Source organism: Caretta caretta, chromosome 8 (assembly GCF_965140235.1).
Source record: "Caretta caretta isolate rCarCar2 chromosome 8, rCarCar1.hap1, whole genome shotgun sequence".
Classification (NCBI taxonomy): domain Eukaryota; kingdom Metazoa; phylum Chordata; order Testudines; family Cheloniidae; genus Caretta; species Caretta caretta.
The window spans coordinates 20,246,948-20,269,296 of record NC_134213.1 but is presented as its reverse complement, the minus strand read 5'-3'; the positions used below and the strand labels follow the sequence as shown (position 1 = coordinate 20,269,296).

General features: G+C 36.9%; 1 protein-coding gene across 5 annotated transcripts in view; it reads left to right on the top strand.

The window, feature by feature from the left end:
- The window catches only part of CPEB4 (cytoplasmic polyadenylation element binding protein 4), a 61,415-nt gene that overhangs the window by 6,715 nt on the left and 32,351 nt on the right, over nucleotides 1-22,349 (top strand). For 3 of the 5 annotated variants that reach the window (XM_048861208.2, XM_048861207.2, XM_048861206.2), the window contains exon 2: nucleotides 11,879-11,960. In XM_048861208.2, coding sequence (XP_048717165.1) covers nucleotides 11,879-11,960 — 82 coding nt within the window. Of the gene's footprint in view, nucleotides 1-1,547; nucleotides 1,649-11,878; nucleotides 11,961-22,349 lie in introns of those variants that run through there. The other 2 variants (XM_048861209.2, XM_048861210.2) reach the window with 2 other exon arrangements.

Sequence of the window (22,349 nt, the reverse complement as noted above, 5' to 3'; positions counted from 1 at the left end):
ACACACAGTAAGCAATAACAGTTGGTGAACAAATGTTTCTGCTTTTTAAAAATGTAACACAAAAAGGAGTGAAGAAATGAAATATTGCTTGACTTTAACATTTAAAGATTTTAACTATTTGGAAATGATATTGCACTGTATGTTGAGAACAAGCATTCAGTAATCCTTAAATCTGTCTCTGCCTTATGTTGTAAAGTAGTTCATGGATTTGCATTGTGACATGACTTGAATATTTTTGTAGATTAGTAATTTCATTGTACAGAAAAAAAAATCTGATTTTTTTTTTTTCAGTGAACTGCATAACATTTTTTTCCACCAGTAGTGGTAACAAATATTGGTTATACAATATTAAATCTTTACTAAAAATAGATCTGGACTAGTCAGTTGTTGGCCTGCACTGTGCTACACCTTATACTGTCAGGAGGCAGGTTTTCTGACACTTCAAATTCATGAGAAACATACCTAGTTTGTTGAGGTTAAAATTAGCTATCTGATGTTGATCCAGATATACAGTGAACATTTGGATGGTAATAGTTTTCTCTCTATCTGACCACTAGTTACAGACCTAGCTTGGTAGCTTTCATATGTTTGAAAAAGACCTCATAAGGTGGATCCAAAACACAAGATTCTTTAATGTCTAGTGGCTTGTTTTTCAGGATCTTCAGACAAGGGCAAAAGTAAAGATTGCAAAATGATTGCAGTATTTCTAGCCATGGTGTAAGAAGCAGGGTGACCTACTTTTAAGTAATTTGGGGCTGGAAGATCAGTAGATTAGAAGAACCTCAGAACATTTGTCATGGTAACTACAACCCCAAAGAGATCTAAATATATTTTATAATGACCTTGTAGAATCAGAGGGGGGACCAATTCATTTCCCCTTGGTAAATTATTCAGTTTGTTTGGTTTACAGGGCCTATGCAGCCTTCTGAAAACAGCAGCAGCTGCTGGTAATACCTTTCATTAAGGATTTCTTTTTACTGCAGAACCACTAGTAGTTTAAACATCAGGTAAAGTCTGCATAACCTTGGAATGCATAACAATAATAGATCTTAATTTTAAGAGTTGGAAATAATATAAAGAACTGGTGTCCGGTATACCAAATTCATATGCTCAGACCATTAGCAAAGGGACACAGCTGGAGTTGGTCTTTTTTTCAGCCTCACTGCAGCAAGACTTGGCTTGCTGTTCAATTCATTCTGTACCCTGACACGTAGCTGATGTACAGAGTGACAGAATGAGATCAAGTGTGTCCTTGGTGCTGCATTTAAGGCCCAAATGTATATGTACTGATAGAAATGTGCTCCTTTTGGTATCAAGGAAATTAACAAAGCTAAGTGATTCCTGAGTGTGGCTTTTGTATTATGTTCTAAATCTCAAAATGTGTCATTTTTATCATGGCTAAATATAATTTCTACATAGCATACTGGTGTCTGTTTACATAAACAGTAAGACGAAGGTATACATGTCAAGACCATGTCTGACACTTCTTCATGCCAGGAAAAGGAAAGTGTTGGAGTGAAATGCTTTCCAGTCTGTTACTATCACTTATGTTCCCTGATGAACAAGAAAAGGACAGGGCAGGGCAGCAAAACAGGACTCCAGAATGCAGATCCAGAAAAGATGTTGATGATTTTCCAGACCATTTTGGGTAACTGTTTTTTATAACTTTTGTGGTGTGAAATCCTTAATACCTTTGTGATCATTTTAAAAAGTGACTTCAGTTCTGAGAACACTGGGGGGAGGGGGAAATTATATAAAATGTGTCCATAGGTTTTTGTTCTGCTGGAGGTAGGGTTCAGATTGTATTCTTGAAGCAAATCAGTCATGAGGATTTTTGCTTATGATGGAATACGTGTATGTAGTTGCACATATATGAAGTGTCCTTGTGGAGGCAATCATGTTTTGTCTGAGACTTTCATTACCGGAATCTTCTTAGATCCATATTTAGCATCCAAAAGCTACCTTTGTTGCTGAAACAGAATGGGGGTATTTGATTAACTGCCTGTTCCTGGTTCCCCCTTTCATTTAACATTTATTTTCTTATTTAAATCTGTTCATGAGTGTTGCCCTCATATTATGAGAATTAGTTTATTTAGAATGCAAGAGTATGGAAGAATGTGGGGTTGTTTTATTTATTTATTTATTTATTAGGAAAGGTATCTTTACTCAAAAGCTTAGTGAAATACAAAAGTACATATTGGAGCATATCTTGTGGCAGAGATCCTATAGCAGCCATATCTAAATTCTCATTTTTTTTGACAAGTGTTGCATATGTCTGTGTAAATAACTTACATGAACAAATGTTGATTTTAATTGTTTCTGCTTCATGACTCCTAGTGATTTGCCATGAGACAAAAATCCCTAATTTTTGTAGATAAAAGTAGGGATCATTTTCGGTGTTGATTTGCTTGGTATTTTTATACCAGCGAAGGTAGCTCATTCAGTATTGTGGTGGCCATGTACAAATTGGTCTGGTGTTTGTGATGCTTAGTAATTCTATAGTACTGTTTGAGGGTCTCAGAGCATGACTGGGGAGTAGACAAGGTCCTCTTCTTACAGTTGGGGAATCTAAGGCACAGAAGGTGGAGTGACTTGCCCAAAATCAGCTGGCAGAGCAGTAAACAAAACCTACATTTTTTTACTTCTCATCTTGTGCTTTTACAGCCATACAAAGCTTCCTCTCAATTAAAGCAGTTAAATCTGTTTAAAAAATTAACTAATTCCTTATTTTTTTAGCTTTTCAGAATTACACTCTTACAAAAGATCTGTTTCGAAAGAGCAAAGCCACAAGTTGTCATCCTTCTTTGACCTCTCATTTGAAAAGTTGCTAGTTTTCAAAAAAATAAACTGTGCTCTTGAAAAAGGAAATGGTAGGTTCTTAGTTATAGTAGCCTTCCATAGACATCTTATCAAATGAGCGGGTGGACCTACCTTGTAACGAGGAATTTTAAAAAAAACAATTGCTCCCCATTTTCCTCCCTGCGACACTGAAAGTGTAGTAGCTCCATGGGATGGTGAATTGTCAGTAATTGAACTGCACTGCAGCATTGTCTTCCAGATTGTATAGACTTTCCTCTTGCTACATACTTGCACTTTTAAAAAGACTGGAACACCCTTCTTGTTATGCAATATATAAATCTTGCTTTGATAGGCATTTCCAGGTTTCAAACTCTCATCTTCAAACGTGTGAGGATGTTTGTAGAATCAATCCTTGAAGGCACTAACAAGCTGAGCAATAGTGCTCAGCTTTCTGTAAAAAGTATTCAGACAAATTTCTGCAAAGCTTCTTAGACTAGAACATGAAAATAAAAATTCAAATTGCCAGTTTCATAGAATTTTACATTTGTGGGCAGCTCACTGAATTCACTTGCTCAAAATGTTTTTTTTTTCCTCCTCGGAGAGAGGCCTCCAGACATTTAACCCCATCCCCGTTTATGGAGGTTCTGTGCTAAGGGGGCTTTCTCTTCCCCAAGGTAGATGTGGAATGTTTGTGAAAACACATAACTACTGTAGTGTAAAATTAAAACTCCCTTCTGTAATGATCTGTTTGTACACAAAAATCCTGACTATATTGATTAGTGTATTAAAACAATCCCATTCATAAAGCATTTTAGAACTAAAAATATTCTCCGTTACATGCATTTGCCAACCTTTCATCATAAGGGAATCTTGCTAATGGTCTTTTCTTTGCTCACTTCAGGATTTTGATTTATATTTTCTTATTGTTCTGAAGGAGCCTCTTGAGAGACTGAGAGCTGGCTGTGTAAAATGATGAGGCAACCTGTTATTTTAGATTAAAATACATATATTTGGGTTTTTTAAATACCTGCTCACCCATTTTCTATAACTATATCCACTGCATAGTAACTAGTGTTTTGTATGCCATCCCCCTACTGATTTAGCTATTGGTCTGTGGAATTAAAAGCACTCTAATGTGGTATGACATACACAATTTAAGTACTGTGGAAGTTAACACTGTTCTTGTTTTATAAACTTACTACTGACGTTTGTAGTTAGGCTTCAGCCCTCCTGCATATTTCTGACCTCAGGGATTTTTTAAAAAGTGGGCCTTTGTTAAGAAGCTATTTGAATTATGTTTCCTAAGATTAAAAGAAGGAATCTTATTATTCATTTTGCTTTGAAAATGAATTGCATACACAACAGGGCAGCATAGAGCAGAGAACATCGAGTAGCGTACAGTAGTAGATGTATAAAGAGGTTTATGTACAGCAGAAGTGGGCTCAGGCATGTTATTTGAAATGTATAGACAGGACAGTAACTCTTCTTAATATTTAAAACTTTCAGTTTGACAGAGCATAAGAGCTTTTGTGGGAGTGAGCACTTTTGATTCACTTGAGTTTTCCAGCTTTCATTTTACTCTTCCTGGTGAAGCTATAAAAAATGACTAGGGCAGCATACAGCAACATCCGTTCAGGAAAAACCTGTTTATTCAGTGCCTTGTTAATTCAGCGGTTACTGGATTGGGAGTTGGAAGACACCACTTATGGGGAGGGTTGGGTGGGGTGTATATAGCCGCTGAGTTAAGCTTCATCATTCTACTTCAGAATGAAATAAAAATGTGGAATTCATGTCCAGTGCCTAAGGCTACCAAGACACTTGACTAAGTGTTAGGGACTCCTGGATATAGAGTTACTAGAAACTATAAAGGCAAACATAAAGAAATAAACAGGATTTGGTTTATAATAGTAAATATTTACTTTATAGCTATGACACCAGTTTTTTAAATTGCGGGAACTAGGACAAGTGTTCAGAAAGCTTCAAATATCCAAAGCACATACAGTGACTAGGAATTAGAGGTGATCTTTCTACAACTATAGTATGCAGCAATTCTGCAAAGGAAAGTTCTCCAAAGAACTAAACAATATATATTGAATAGAATTGATAGTCTCCAATTTTAAAAAAAGGAGTACTTGTGGCACCTTAGAGACTGACAAATTTATTTGAGCATAAGCTTTCGTGAGCTACAGCTCATTTCATCAGATGAGCTGTAGCTCACGAAAGCTTATGCTCAAATAAATGTTAGTCTCTAAGGTGCCACAAGTACTTCTTTTCTTCTTGCGAATACAGACTAACACGGCTGCTACTCTGAAACCTCCAGTTTTAAAGTATGATATATGCAATTATGCTTGCCCCATAAATACTGCTTAATCATCTTCAATAAATTGCTAAAATCAACAGTTTATTTTGCATCATTATAGATGCCTGACTCTTCAAAGAATTCACATTTTGTAATATTAGGCACAGCCTTTGCTACAAGCAAATTGTCACACCCAGGCAGGCTTTGATTTTATACTGTTTGGCTTTCATAGCATTGGCAGACTATGGTTGCGATTGCCTCATCTTGGGAAACATTGAATAGAAACTCTCAGTTTCTGGAGTCTTAATTGGTCAGGCGATACTGAAGGCATGGGTACAGATTAAATGTAGTTAGGCCTGTACTTCAGTGGTTGAATCCAGATCAACTGTCTGTGAAGCTCAGGAGAATTTAAATCTAAGGTTTTGGTTCAGGTCCATGCTGAACATTCTCTTCCATGCCATCAAGTTTTCATGTTCAACTTCCAGTGCATATAGTATCATAGTATGTATAATACATAATTTATCCTAAGTGTTTTTATTCTGGAATGGGTCCCTTTGGACTTGAAGTAGGGAAGAAGATGGATCTTATGGAATCTGAATTGTGTGGTTTCCTACTTATAAGCATCTCCATTTTAAATGTTGTCCTTACATAGCACCTGTCGACCACAGATCCCAAAGTATTTAAAATATTCTTTACAGATCGATGTGGGGAGAACACGGGGCACAGAGGTTAAGTGACTTGTGCAAATTCACATGAGTCAGTGGCAGAGTTGAGACTAGAATCCGGGAGTTCATCTCTCAGTCCTTCGCCACTAGATCATATTATCATGGCTATTGTATGTATTTTGAAATTATTTCTAGGCAGCATGAAGGAAACAGACAAGCAATTCCATTTCCTTTTTAGAGTGATTTGGCCAGACCTTTGCATAAAGTTCACTGGTGTAGAATATCAGCTCTATATTAATTGGGTGTGGGCTGCTAAATATTACCTTTATATAGTTAGTCTTCTAAGCAATGCTGTTTTTATATAAATTCCACCATTTCTTACAGCATGTAAATGTTGTTAATATCTTAAAAGCAGCCTCTTGTATTGGAGCTATAATTTGATTCTCATCAGGATCTTGTTTCTCAAAGTCCTTTTTTGCCAAAGGTAAATGTGCTTGCCCTTTGAGCCCTCTTACAAAGCAAAAGGTCAGATACCCTAATACAAACTCCTGAAGTGCAAAGTTCTTCTTCTGATCAACTTAGGTAAGTAATATCAGCCACCAGAAAACTTATTTTGTTATACCTATATAGACATTTTACTTTCTTTTGGGTGATCATTATCCCTATATCCCTTCTTTCTCATTCATATATTTATTACACACAGATCACTGGTATGACTCCGTTGGGGCCACTGTCACTCAGTGAATTGGGCCATTTAGAAAACACCACGCTGTGGGATGAATCCCCCTCCCCACTGAATGCTTGAAAGAGGGACTGCACTCATTTTTGCTGGGTACAGCATAGTGAAAATTCATATGCTTCGCAAAGACCAACTTTTCCCCATATTTGGTTACTGAGTTAAAAATCAGAGCTTAATATTTACATGTTTCAGCAGTAATGTTGAAGCAGTATTAAATGTGTAGTCACAGGTCTCTGGCAAGATGGCCACCAGTGCTAGTCTCAAATGTTAATTTTTATCATTTTCAGATAAAGTACTTCTTTGTTTGCTGACCACCATGTAAACTTTTAGAACACTGCACTGAGCAAAACTGGTGCAGTTTCTTTTCTTTTTAAATAATTCAGGATCAAATATCTTACCTGAATAGAGAAATTCTACTAAAAAGAAAAATGTGTTCATGGTGCTTGTCTCTCTTCAGGCCATTGTACTATTATGATACTTAGCCTTTCAATTTGTTAATGGACCTCTCTGCACAGTGAACCAAATTTGCTGATTTAAACACTGCAAGCTCACTGAAATTGATGAGGTTTCAGGGTAGTCAGTGCAGATTTAGGTCTGTGTTCAGGAATCTGGGAGCCCTGTGGTATCTGTTCTTTTCAGAATAGGCACCATCTAGAATTGATTGACTAAACAAAGTACTGGGATTATCCAGAAGTTCCAAAAAGTAAGTAAGTAAATAAAACATTTGCTCTATCCACTTCAGGGATAGATCTGCTTTTCTGGTTTTATGCATTGTTGCTGCCATCTGAGTTCAAAGTGCTAGGGGTATTTCTAGGCTAGTCTATCCTACCCAGTGTAAATAGTACATAATACAGGGTGGACAAAATGCTCATAATTATGCAAACTGGTGAATGACATGCTGCGTTTTGAATGTCTTACAGGTGATTGAGAAGCCGTGCTGAAAGGGAATTGCAGTTAAATAGCACTCAGGAAACATGGGTTGCTGTTGTGAGTGTGTCATGGTATAAATAGGGACATAGTCTGCTGAAATTCTGTAATTGGAAAATAGCATCAGATGTCATGAAATAAAGTGTGTACTAGGCTTGCCACCATAGTAACTGAACAACTTAGAAAGATTAGGATAACTAGAATAGACTGTTGGTCTAGCTTCTACTCTTTCACTAATAAGTGGTGCTTTGTGGAAGGGACATGATGCTGAGATGCATTTTAACTTGGTTTGTGGCCTTTTAACAAATGCCCTCAATAGGCAGGGACCCTGAGGAGCAACTTTTTTCAGATGTCCCAGTACCAAGACTTGTGTTTTCCCAGGATTGAGGCTGAGGCAACTCAGCGCCTCAAGCTGACTAGGCCATTAGGCATTCCCTCAGGCCTGAGAAAAAACTTGCTTATCAGTTGTATATTGAGAATGCTCTAGAATTGTTCAGAAACCTCATCAAGACATATGACTGAATGTGGCAGATAGGGGCCTCTTGGTATTCAGCATTTTGTATCACCCGGAGTCTTCCATCATCTTGGTATGTCTGGAACCACGAGAGGGTGGAGAGGATGAGGCTCTGAATGTTTTAGAATGGTCTGCACCCTTCCATTGTGAATGATCCATTAATGGTGGCTACCAGTGGGAACACAGCCACATAACTTTATTTGGTAATCAAGATGAGCATGGTTTAGAACTGTAGGTGAAGAACCTTGGGAAACTGAGCTTATAAGACATGGGTATCCTCATTAGAAATTCATGCATCATAAAGGGGGAGAATAAATGGGGCATGTAATTAAAAATGGAACAAGTAGAAAGTGAGCGGGCTCAGGGAAAATTTCCATTAAAAAATCTAGTTGTCCCTTTGAGGGAATTTCCAGTTTATTCCACCTTTCTTCTCCCTTATATATGTTTAAATACTGCCTCTATTCGGAATGCCAAACACTGCCCCCTCCACCTCACATCCAACTGATGAATGCTAATCCCTCTCTGTGACATTCATTAATATAACTTAATCTCAGCACAACACTAAAAATTTAGGGGAGAGAAGTTATTTTGGGGCCAACCCTACAGTTTGTTGGCAGCATTGCATACAAAATAACATACAGAGGCTGCCTGGCAGTATTCTTCCCATTAAATGTTTGCCAGATAACTGAGATGTCACTGACAGCGTGGCAGCTGAAGGGTCTGCAAGCTTCTGAAATTCCATGCTCCCCCTGTTGTGAGATAGGAGCAGTGGCAGATGCATACAAGTTGGAGTTTCCAGCTGCTTCAATATTGGTGAGGCTGAGTTCTAGATCTATTGCTAACAAGAGATTCAAAGCACAAAATAAGGTACAGAACAGAAAGAAATACGTAGTGAGAAATGTTGAGAGATTGGAAAGTGCTACAATATCATTAAAAACCATCCCCCCCCCCCAATAAAATAAAATAAAATAAACAGTCCTGAATGGAAGCAATACAGATACTGAAAATTTAGGGATAATGTCTGTCTTTATTCATTTCTGACTTGCATGGATTATACCTATTCCCATTAAAGTCAATTAAGATAAGGAACACTTTTTTACCTATGTAAACTATTCAAATTGATTTCATTGAAATTTAAGGCTTATCTACACTTACAGTGCTGCAGTGGCACAGCTGCACCAGTGCAGCTGCACTGCTGTAGTGCTTAGTGAAGACGCTATCTATGTCGATGGGAAAGCTTTTCCTGTTGGCATAGGTACTCGATATCACCAAGAGGGAGAAGAGCTGGGAGAAGCCCTCCTGATGACACGGTGCTGTCTACACCAGGAGTTAGGTCAGTATAACTCTGTCAGTCACGGGTGTGGATTTTCTACACCTTTGAGTGATGTAGTTCTACCAACATAAATTAGTAGTACAGACTAGGGCTTGGAGTTATTAGAATTATAACTAGACTTTGAAATTGATAGGAACCATGGACAAAAATATCAGATCAAGAAACTAAAAGACCCAGTGAAGAAAGAAACAAGTAGGAGAAGAAACAAATGTGAAGCTGGAGGAAAAAAGGTATAAGGAACCAAATGTTCCTAAACTAGTATTTTTTGGTAGATATGTATGCTCTTTTGTCATACAGGTTAGTGAGAAATAAACACTGAAAAGATGAGGCAGAAACACAGCAAGTTGAATTTTGGCCATATTAGTATGGTAAATGTTTCTGCCCTGTCAGTGACCGGAGTACAGCTACCTTCACCCTTCTGCCAGACTTTCTCTAAGGATCGTCTACATGCTACTGTAACGAGCTCTCTCTGGAGAGGGGTACTTGAACCATTCTGTGGCAGGAACGCACAAGGTTGTGGGTTTTTTGGGTTTTTTTTTAAAGGGGAAGTGAAAAATAAATTCTCAGTTAAAATTACTATTTTGTTTTTGGTAGGAATGTGACTTACTAAATAGGAATTAGGCTAGGACACCAGAGCCAACCACTTCTACTCTTAAAATACCACGGAGTATTTAATGACCACAAATGGCCATGACCAGTTTCTCATTTAAAGATTGACTCTTCAGCAATACAGTGCCCAGCCAGAATGGCAGCAGTATTTCAATACTGAAGCAAATGAAAGTATCAGTTATTGAATATACAGCACCATTTTATGCAGGGTTTTTTAACTTCTCATCCAAATACTGAGCAAATCTGGCTCTACTTACCTTGCAAAAGTTTAGCTTCACATCTAGATGTAGAGAGAAACTAAACCCCACATTGGTGGGTAATAATTGATATAGTTGTATACAAGTTCACTCTAATCTCCTATCTACAGTTGCTTGTAACTTTCCTTGTTTTCTTATGGGCAGAAACTTTCCACACTTGGTCTTGGTTTCAAGGTGAATCTCTCTTGGAAAATGAACAAAACAGAACACCTGGGATTAGAGGTGGTCTCCTTTTTGAACACAGAAATTAAATGCAATGTCTGTTAATAATAGTTTAACAAAATTCTACTTGCCTGTTTCCCTGGGAGGGGGTAGTGTGGGGAAACTATTTTGGGTGGATGACTAAATTATTTCATCATGGGGCAAAATATGTTGTGCCTGGACTAGTGAACACTTGTAATTTTGCAAGACTGTATTATTGAAACATGAAAGTTAAATATAGACACTAAAGTCAAGTAACTGAGAACCACAACGCTTGGCCAAAGTGTTTGGTGTTGGTTTGTAAACCTACTACTACATTAATGCAATACATTACTTTTAACTTGGATAACCAGATAGGTGGCTTTGATAGACATATGTGAACTTTGATTTTCTCTTCAGTTGAGCATTGGCTGTTTTAGTCAAGAAAGGGTGACCTATGAAATATGCTAAAGGGTGACACTAAGGAGAAATCCTTGGTAAATTTACTTCAAATGGATCCAGATGATGTGATGGTAATGTATACAAGTCACCTTTTGTGTCTAAAGTTTGTCTAGTGCTTTGTTTTTAAGTGTTTGTTTAAAATTGCAACGTTTTGGGTCTAAAGAGTGAAATTTTAAAGTACAAAATGTTAACTTTTTACCAAAAAACTAGGCTGTTTGGCACCAATATTTGCAGTAAATGAAATTCCGTGAACTTCCGTTTTAATTGTGCAGACACCAAAATGACTGATAACTGTATAGCATTGGATTAACATACATTGTATTGTAATGGCATAGTTTAAACTGGTAAGTGCTTTCCTTAACAAGGATGCTTTCCTGAACTGGAGCCTTAAATTGCAATTTGTTTCATTACTTCAAACAGGATTTATTTGAGGGTGCAGAGTATTAAACTAGGCAAATAAAGTTTTGGAGTAGTTCAGCCTCCAGACTTCAGCTGGCTTGAAAACTTCAGTGGAAACTAAATTGATGAAAAAGGAAAGCAAACTTGTGTGTCATTTGTTTTTCCATTTTCCAGCCAACTCTAAAATATACCTGAACACTCCTATTTTATGTTACTTTTCTTTCTTAAAACAAACATAAAGCAACCCAAATTTTCTTGGCCTCTTAACAGTATCAGTTCTGACTGAATTTCTGTGGCTGGCAAAATAAATGCTCAATGTCAATACGATAAACATATTGTCTTTTTTTTTAAAGAGAGATTGCTTTGCAGTGAGCTTTAATACAGGATATCTCATTTTAATTGTTTTAAAAACTACTTATTGCAATGAGGCTTTCTAAGGAGTAAAACTGTAGTTTCATTTGTTTTCAGATACTTTGTTCGTGGTGTTACTAATGCAAAACTGAAGCTTCTGATATGAATTTACTGTTACTCAGTAAAAGCCCAAGAGTCCTGTAGTTTTACTTTAAATATAATTTCATTGTATATGTTTAATTCTGATCTAATAACCTAGGCTGGAGTAGAAGCTTCTGCATATTTGAGGTAGCCTTGGATAGCATTTTGTTGTCTAAACTGGCTTTGTTTGTGTTTACTTGCAGGATCGCGCAAGAACTTTTGACATGCATTCACTAGAGAACTCGCTGATTGACATCATGAGAGCTGAAAATGATTCACTGAAAGGTAAATTTAGAAGGCGACTGTTTCCTGCAGTAAATAATTAGGATGATGTGCTTGGGCAGGATACAAAATTTGTGTTTTGTTTGAACAACTAAGGTATCATTTGAATATTGCATGCTGGTCAACTCATCTAGGCCTCATTTTCCTGCTCCATCAAGAGACGAAGGTATCAATGCACATGAACACCGGTGTGTGTCTAATGTCTTGATCAAGGACGCTATGAAATGGAAGCACAAGGCATTCTTTTTTGTAATAAGTGGCTTGAATTGTTGAATTTTTTTTAAACATGCAGCATGTAAAAATTAAATTCCTAGTTTCTGGAATCTCATTCAGATAGGTAAAACATACCTACCTACTTGACAGTGTTTTCCCTCTTCAGCCACATATGCTGTCTTCTGTCTCTGCAAAAATATGTCTTCGGTACTTATTTAACTAACCCAGTGTCTAATATGAGTACTAAGCTGTTTCATCACAACTTTGTCTCAAGTAGTCTTTCCCTTGATTATGCCACACACTTGTGTAATTATGTCCGTTTCCCTTTTGAATTACAAGGTTCTCCTGATGCAGTACTTTCTCCAGAGTAAAGATTGAACAGGCTTGTGCTGTCCCTTCGGAATGAGAAATCCTTAAATATATAGGAGTGGTATATTTTGCCAGTGAAAGATTTAAAAAGAAATGAGTTTTAAGCTCCCCATGAAAGTGTTCTGAAAATTTTGACTAAAGAAACAACTGTCTTCTGAAAATGCTTTTAATACACATTAATATATTGCTTAATAAAAGCAGCACATGCTATAAAACCCTGAAGTTTAGTTTATTGCAGGTCAGTGCTAAACACTAATCTTACAATTTCAGTCTCAGGGTTACAGTTGTCTGACTACTCTTATTTATCCACTTCAAGGTTTATGCTCATTTTTGTTGTTGACCTGAGGCCACTAAAACAGATTTATGGTAGTCTTTAAAAATAAATTTCCCCTAACACCAAGGTTTGTGTTATTAATGAAAGTGATTTGCTTTTTAATAGTACTTCTCCTCTAGTACAATCCCAAAGTACTTAACAGATGTATACTAAAAGTTCATGCATCCAGATCTGGGGTGAAATGCAGCTGCATGACAATTTAGTGCAGGAAATAACTTTCCAACTGAAACTACAATGGAGTTCTAAGTAGGCAAAACTCCCACTGAGTTTAAAAATGAAAACAAAAAAGTTTCCCTGTGGGGAGAAGGGTACCAGTGCCATTGGCTCTTTAATAGGGTTGCCAGTTTTGGTTGGATGTATTCCTGGAGGTTTCATTACATGACAAAATCTTCAATTAAAGATTAATCTTCAATTCCTGGAGACTCCAGGACAACCCTTGAGGTTTGCTACTCTTTAATAACAGCAAGTTGTAAAGGCTTTGTTTTTTGTTTTTGTTTTTTACCCCCACATGCCATCAGAGCGCAGTACGCTGTGTATACCGTAGCATCATAATGGAGCCTTAGTTCAGTATTAAGTCAAGTGTCCCACTTAAATTGAGTACCTGGAATACGCTTGGAGGCCTTTCATCCAGCTATTAGGCGGGCCCAATCCAATTTTTTAGCTGATTAAATCTGACACGCTCACAGTGATGTGGCTGCAGACCAAACGAGCCTTTTAAGGGAAATTTAGTTTTCTAACAAAGTAAGGTTGCTATATTGTCATGTTCAGTAATTAAGGGTAGTTTTGTACAGTACTGTGATTGGTTTAACTGCTCTGAAAAAGTCCTTTGGTTTTCAAATGGTTCTTTACTTTAAAGTGAAAAGTGTTCCAAAGAGTGGAATAAATGTCAGCAAAGAATAGTGTATATTTCTGATGCATACTAATTCTTGTTTGAGCTTGATTTGTTAATCCCCAGTGCACAATCATCTATATTTGGTCTAAAGCGCCGTGTATTGTTGCGTAATCAGAACACAGCAACATCAATCAGCTATTGTTCTGGGAAATTTTCTACTATATTTTCGTGAGGTGCTTGACCTATATTGACACATTACTCTAAACTATAATATTCTTTTTTGATGTTTTATGGTTAATAGCCCTAAAAATATACTTACCTTGACAATGCTTCCATTTTAAATTTCTTGCCATAAGTACTCCATTTTAAAGTAGTATTTCCTAGGCTACGTTTTTAAGTTACTTACATGAAACTTGTGGTACATAAATCCCTGTTCTCTACTATTATAGCTTAGCAGGCTTGTGCAGTGGTTTATTTGCTGTAGGATTTTAAGGAGTGTGCCTTTTAAAAAAGAATTAGCTTGACTATGTTTAAAAGAATCAGCAGAAGGTAAGAATCTTAAAATATGATGAGTTGTGGTTGTCATTTTAGTCTTGCTGTCCTATTTTAATACCTGCAGTTACATAAGTTGATCCATAAAAATAGTTACGCAGTTTGTTTTATATGGGTTACTTTTCATGGGCAGTGTTTTTCAACTAATTTGGATTGTCCGTCTATGTGAAGTGATGGAAGTTCCATTGCTTGAGACTTTAAAAATAGACTGGACAGAGCAGTAGAAAACATACTGTAGGAAACAATCTGGGATTGGCAGGGAATTGGGACAGGTGATCTAATAGGTCTTGTTGCTAACTTCTGACTCTTTTTGATAAAATTTAATAAGGACTTAAGTGTCAGTATTCTAAGTCAGGTTACTTCTTCCTTTCATAGCACAATGCACTCCAGAAATAAGGAAAAATATTAAAATACACCAAGTGAGCCTTTTAAAGTCTTCAGACCAATTCAGAACTGAGGGGGAAAGATGTTTAGGGATTGGGAATCATAGTGTTGGGACCATTGTCTCTTAAGGCTTTGACGAAAACCCCTGAATGTTTAAGTGATGGCCTGACTTAATATTGGGATTGTAATATTGATAATATTGTACAGAATAGTGGTAGTTTTGGTTTTGAAGTCTACAGCATAACAATCAGTAAAACTAAACGAAATCTATTCTCTCTCCGACTACTTACAGATCAAGTCTTACACTTATTCATAAAGAAACCCAAGATTAATAAATATAACAGTTGTTCTTGGATTGCTCGCAATAATAAGCGTACAAACAAGGCAATGTTTTCTGTTTTTGTTGTTTTTGGGGGGGGGGGTGGATCCTCGAGAAGCATTTTGAAAATAGCATTGATTCACTATTAAATTCAGTGTTAAAATCCTGATGAGATTTTGTAAAACATGATAGAGAATATTTTTATTTGTGGCTGTTTCATTTTTTCTACCCTTGAATCCTATCCCCATTTCCTTTCCTGAACAGCTGCCATTTCAGTATGTTATTTTTATCCACGACAGTGAGCGTGCTGACTTCTGCATAGCCAATGACAATCTGCAGAAGCCTTTCCCTAGAGACTAATTGCATCTTCTTTATATTGTACTCGGCCTTCAGCTGAGCTGGAGATCCAGAGACTGATTTTTGAATCTGGGTCTTCCAGATTGCAGTTTGAGCATTGGTGTAACACGAGATGGCTGACTAAATATTTCCTTCTTTCATCTAGAATGAAATGTCTTTAAATGCTGTGTAGTGGCAGACTTGCTGCTTTAGTGACTGTCCTGTACCTCTGTTCTTTCCAGGCTATGGGACTGGCGCTTATTGCCTGGAAGTGGTGCAAAGTGAAAGGGATTAAAGAAGTAGGCTGGCGCACATGCTTTCAGCACTGCAAAGCACTATTGTAAAAGAGTCCGTCTAGAAAAAGCCAAAAAAAAATATGTGAATCAGCTCTAAAGCTGCATGAGAGATACATGGGAAAAATTAGGCCGAAGATGGGTAGGGTGAGAAAAAGCTAGGCTTTGGAGTGAAAGAGTAAACTAAAATTGAAAAGGATTGGGCGCATGGGGGCAGGCGGGGAGGTAGATGTGAAGATGGTGTGCACATTGCCTAAAAATTGGAGAGGGGGGAGGCAACCTGATGAAAATGAAATTCAAAGACCTGATGTTTCTCAAAATGGATTACTTTGAGTTAAAGGCTACATGTAGTGATATTTCTAGAACAATCAGCCTCTTCAAGTCCTGAAAAACTACTAGATTTTTAAAAATGGGTGACGGTCCACAATGATCCTATGGAAAAGATGTTTGTCAAAGAGTTGGAATGACTTGTACAGAGATTTTTCTGAACGCTTGGGAAGGAAGAAATTAACTGGCGTTTTCTTGTGCAGTGTTTGGAATGTGGTTTGTTTTTGAGACATCCTATTTGGTTCCGCAAATATATGCTCAGATAATTGGTGACACAAAGAGTCATATGTCAATGATTGCACAATGGTCCTAATCCTGGTTGAGGCCTATAGATGCTGTGGTAATGTAAATAACTAATAATAGTAATAATAATAATGGCCAGATAAGTGAGTGACCATGACTAATCAGTAAAAAAAAAAACAAAACAAAACAAAAAAACCCCTGAGGTTTGATTTTTGTTAGCATCCTAAAGGAGTCTACAAAAACAGAAGTATACATATTTTTATGCTGAGCAGGGATGTTAAACTTAATAGCCAAAAACACCTCCTCCTTTCCTCCCTTGCTTTACTTTGGGAGTGCTACACAGTACCCTACTGGGATCCTGAGTGAATGCAGACCCATGTGACCTGCACTCAATATAGCTTTATAATCAGTGAAGCCTTTTGTATTATATATTAGGTTGGGTGAAAGAGCGGCACAAAGCCCTGTCAATCTTTGATCCAATCTGTGCACCCCCTTCTCTGAGCAATTTATAGAAAAAAAAGATCATTACTCATTTGAACCTTAAATACATAAAACTTAATATGAAATGGTGAAAAACTAACTGCCTCTTCCCCTCATTGTGTTGTACACTGGCCCAGTTTGTCCTAACCATAATTAGGAAGTACTTGTGAGTTATGCATTAAATGATTTCAGCCTGTAGTCACTGGTGGTCAGCCTGCAAATTCACTTTGTCACAGTAAAAATGAAGAACCCAGGGGATTTCTGAGTTAATTGATAATATAAATTAGATTACAAGTGAATTATTCACTTTTTTTAAAAAGGAAGTGAACATAATACCTGTAAGTTAGGGTCTAATAGACAAGTTAAGAAACAGGCTAGACCTGACACTGGTGTCTCCTCACTATGACTCTGCCAATCCTGACCTGGGAACAAAGGATTCCAGTCCTAAAATTGTCCATTGCAAATGGATTAGGATGCTACTCCCAGACTCTTCATTTGTGACAGTCAAGGATTTTTATTCTTGCCAAATGTTGCTAAGGTACTAACTCATCATTTGACCTAGTCCTTGAATTATTTACAAGCCTTTATTTTAAATCCCTTTAGCTATTTCTAGTTTACAACATGTTTATTTCTATATGTGTATATATTATATGTATGTATATATAAAATGCAGTGTTTCCTATACCTGTATGTTGGTTCTCCCTAATCTCTCCTGTATATCTTTTTGGCTCTTTCCCAGAGCCTTCAATTTAAAAATAGCTAAATTATAATCTCTTAAGAATCGTTTTGTTCAGTTTTTAACAAAATGAAATAAACAGAGATACTAACAGAAATCAAGGCCACACTGGAGGTTTGGTTTTAAACTAATAAAGGAAAAGTAATGACCAATCATCAGGTCTTGGCTTTCATGATTCTTATGCCTATTATCGGGCCAATTTTTGACCACTCTTCCATTTAAAAAACAAACCCTGAATCACCTTAGATTGTGATCATTTCACTTTTTTAAATATGGAAGAACTCAAAATTCATAGCAAGCAGGAAGACCAGAGCAGAAACGTGAAAGAAATAATGTTGGTACTGTGGTAAATGAAAAACTAAAATGGACAGCGCAAGGACTTTTGCTTCTTGACGCTGGTTTAATTATTGATTGTTCCTGGTCCTCCTTTGAGCCTGGCAGTCACATGGGTATGACCCATATATAAACTGCCCTAAGACTTAGAAATCAAGAGGGAATTTGTTTTGAGTTCCTAAACAGATCTGAGATGAACTTCTTAGGGCATTTTTGCAGGGTGGGGAAAAAGGAGTAGGATAACCAAACCCAGCTCCAAATTTTGCAGTTTGGCCTAATTTCGAATTATTGTAGATTAAAAAAATAGAAAGACTGATGATGGCAAGTGAACTTTTGTCTTGATGGAGCTAGTTGTCACAGAATTTGGTCTCAATTTGAACTCGGGGTAGATATGCATTGAAGAGATACTTAGCATGGTGTACCATATGTAGGAAAAAATAGAAATGGCATTGATATTAATAGTTTTAGCAAGAAAAAATTGGTTAAGAATCAGATCAGCTCTGGAAAAATATGCATGAGGTGGGTGAAGCTCACTGGTTTACATTTAAAAACTAAAATAACCAAAAAAACAAAACAAAAACAAAAAACCCACTCACACTTTGAGCCTAAAGTGTGTAAAATCATTAAAATGCCCTAAAATTTCTATGAAGAAATAAACTGAAAGATTACTTGGGCTTGCCTGCTTGTCTTTCTGGAACCTGCTCAATCTCCTGAACTGGCTGGATGATACCAAGTACTGTGAACTGCAGTTGAGAGCACATATTTTAATTCCAGAAAGAATTGGAATAGCTTGTATAAGTGTTACAGTACCCTGAAATACAGTTTGTTCGAAAGCAAAGGGTTTTGTGTGTGTGGTGGTGGGGATGGGAGGGGACAAAGACTTGGTGGGGAGTGTAGGAAGGAAGAAAATGATCTTGACTCCCCCAGCAGTTACTGCTGTTATGGTATGTCCCAAATACTTGTTTCTTTCTGTGCCTGTTCTGTTGTGTTTGTGTTGCTGCTATTTTCTTAAGTGCCTGTAATACAAGAATCAGTCCTAATTTGCGTATGAAGATTGTGCAGCACAAGGTAACTTCTCTCTTGGGGGGGCAGGAAGAGGGTGTACTTATGGGGTTGTGGTATCCCATGCAGTCACTGCATGCTTAATAATGAAACTGCAAATGTAACATTAGCCAGCTCTCTCTGGCTTGCTTTAAAGCTGCTGCCTACTCAGAAGATTCCTTTTGGAACATGGGTGGGGGTGCACGGGTTGGCTTGTATGTGTGGTGAATAGCTCACTGTAACGCTATTTAAAGCACATCCCTTTTTGAAGTCCTTTTTTAAAGGTGATAATTTGTTTTGTACTTCCTGGTGGCATACTGGATTGTTATCATGTTAGTTTATGTAATGTAAACCTTAGTAAAAATGGAGGAGCTTTTAAAAATGGCTGGAGTCTTGAAGTCACATGCAAGCCCCATGATTTTTTGATTATTATTATTTTTTTTTTTGCATAATGTAAATCTCACTCATAACACACATGCAAAACTGGTATCTCTCACTAAACTATAAAACATACAGGAGATTAGAGAGAGGAGGTGGGTGAGGTAACATGCCTTATTGGATCAACTTCTGTTGGTGAAAGAGACAGGTTTTTAAGTTTACACAAAGCTCTTCTTCAGGTCAGGAGAATAGTTTAAAGGGTCATCTTCCCCATATTCTAATTCAGGACTGGAAAAAAAAAACATTTAAGGTTAAAATTGATCTCTAATTTATATAGTGATTACTTTTGTTTAGTGCCAGCACAGAATGAGACATTTGTCTCCAAAGAAAACAGGGCCAAATTCTGCTCTCATTTATAATAATATAACTGTGGAGTTAATTTACACCAATGTAGACTCAGAGTTAACTCAGAAATTGTCAGTTAGTCTAAAAAATAGCCTGTGTGGACGAGAAGACAAGATGCTCTGGGAGAGCACCATAGGGACTGACCTAGGTCAAGACTTGTCAGAAGTGACAGTGATTTTGAGTGCCTAACTTGAGACAACATATAGGGGCCGAATTTCAGAAAATGGTGAGCCTCAACCTCTGAAGACCAGGCTCCTTCATGGAATCTCAGATTAGGCACCAGATATTGAGTTAGGTTTTTATAAGGCTAGCCATCACAGTGGTATCTGAGCCTCCTTTCCACAGTGTCACTGCGTGATCTCATGGCCACTGTAAAAAACCAAAGGAATTTGGCATTTAAGATGTTACCTTTTGAGTAAAATTGTTTTGTATTTCGCAGCCATAATGAATCAGAATCATAACACAATTCAAATTAACAGACTGAAAATATAAGAGTTAAATTTTGGTTAATGTTTAGAAACACTATAGTAATTATAAGATGTAAATTGCCTTTTATGCTAAGTTGATTCCTGAGTGTTCTTCGATGCTTAAAATACAGTTTTTGAGGCACAGTAGATCACTTAGGATGAAGTATTTATCTGATCATGTAATTAAAGACTGCATCATAATGCATTTGTGCAAGGGGGGGGCAAATTACAGTTGCACGGGCAACTATAAATGTGCGCTTCCTTACTTTTGAATTCTTGACTTTGCAACCTAAATAATGTTTTTTTAAATACATTTCCTAGGATTTTAAAAAGAAAGCAGGTATCAGTAGTTTGGAAACAGAAGTGATGTGTTTTGAGAACCCATGCCTGTGATATTTGTCAGGGGATAACTGACTAAAATCAGTGCTTGTTGAGATGCTTATATTTCCTACAAGGTCTCTTCTCTGCCGAAGTGAAAGAATAAACAAACTTATGCATTAGTGCAGGTACAATTATCAGGTCACTTTTTGTTGTGTTTTGACTCATGATTTGAGAACTCTGATATCTGCTTTAGAAATTTAACCGTTTTATTGATATTGGGGTCTGTTTAATTACACAAATGCTTACAAACCAATACCATTCATTTAATTTAAAAAGAAAATAATGTATACCTTGATGAACCTGGCCAGTATTCCACTTCTTAAAAGCTAACAGAATGTATACAGTTAAAAAGATGGCAGCAGATTTTGCCATTGGTTTATGGCTATACTTTTTATCTCTTAAAAATATAGTGTAAACTAATTCTGATAGCACTCGTAGATCATATAAATATAACTTCAGTATTGGGTGATCTGTGTTTATATGCAAAGGAGTTACTATTCAGCAGACTGAAATTTTACATGTGGTTCATTTATTTATGATCTCTTGTCATTTTAAGATTCCAGAAAATTCAAATCTAGAATTTGAACATGTGTAGTGCCAAACTTAATTTTTTAGCCATTGAGGACATTGGCTATAAAGCTACGATAATAATTTTTAATTAGGTGAATATGAACATGATGTTTAAATTTTAAATGACATATTAAGAAATAGGTATCATCCTAGCGTGGTTTGTTTCATTGTTTGTGGAATACAAGTTGATTAGCAGTTTTATTAAATCTGTATGATATGCTGTATTTTATTAAATCTACCACCGATGGCTTGACCTCCAGATGTGTGGAGCACCCGCATCTCCAGTTGAAGCCAGTGAGAGTTGCAGATGCTCAGCACCTTTGTAAAGTAGACCATAGAAATATGGAGACAAATTCACTTTGGCTTATAACCTTGAAATTCCACTGACAATAATGAGGCCATGTAGGTATCTGTAAGAGTAATTTGGTCCTTGGAACATGTGGAATTTTCATGATCAAATAAGTTAAGATATTTAAGTTGGGTATAAAATCTTTTCCCAGTAACATCTAAGAGTAGTAATGTTTCCTGGAAGTTTCCAAGCTGTGATAAGTGTTACAGGACAAAGGTTTGGACGGATAAAGCCCTGTACTGGGTTAAAAGCGCAGTTTGTGGAAAGAGACCCTCAGCAGGGTATCATGCTTGTCCTCAGTAGAATTGAATTGTTGGGAAAATTTTGGTGGTATCCAAGCCTCTCTTCCATCCAGGCAACGATTCAAAACCTTGACAGGGCAAGTGGAGAGTCTCTCTCTTTTTAAAAAAAAAAAAATATTATTCCAGTTTTGTGATGCAATTTACATGTGATGAGGAATATGTGTGGTACAGCCAGTTTCTACATGAATTACTGCTTGTAAAATAACAGCCCTCTTGTCGTTGCTCGTTATTGTGAAAATGAGAAATGAGGAAGCTTTGGCTGCAAACAGCTGGGATATGTTTGCTGCTGCTTTTGCTGGGACTACCATTTACTTGTTGCTTTGGGAGTGAAATAAGAGGAAGCTGTAAAAAACACAAAAACCTCATGTAAAATTCCAAACTGACCTGTGAGCAATCCTTCCACAGATAAAAGTAAGTGTATTTGAACCTATTAGTATTAACCATAAAAAATCCATGCTAGTTTAAATCCTGCAGCATGCTAGTACATGCCAACATAAATCCAGCTCTTGCTGTGAATCGTGCATGAATTGCACTTCCAGCTATTCATTAAATCATAGGAAGGGTACTGCCTGCCCATCTATTTAAATTGCTTAGCTGTTAGTATGGTAATAGACCAGGATCTGCTTGAGGAGAAATGCTTATATAAAAGACGCGAGGAATAGTGAATGTGATCTAGGAGTATGAATGGGAAGTTTAGGAAGAGGCTTTACAGCTTTTCCTAATACCTTTTCTTTTCTCATCCACAAAC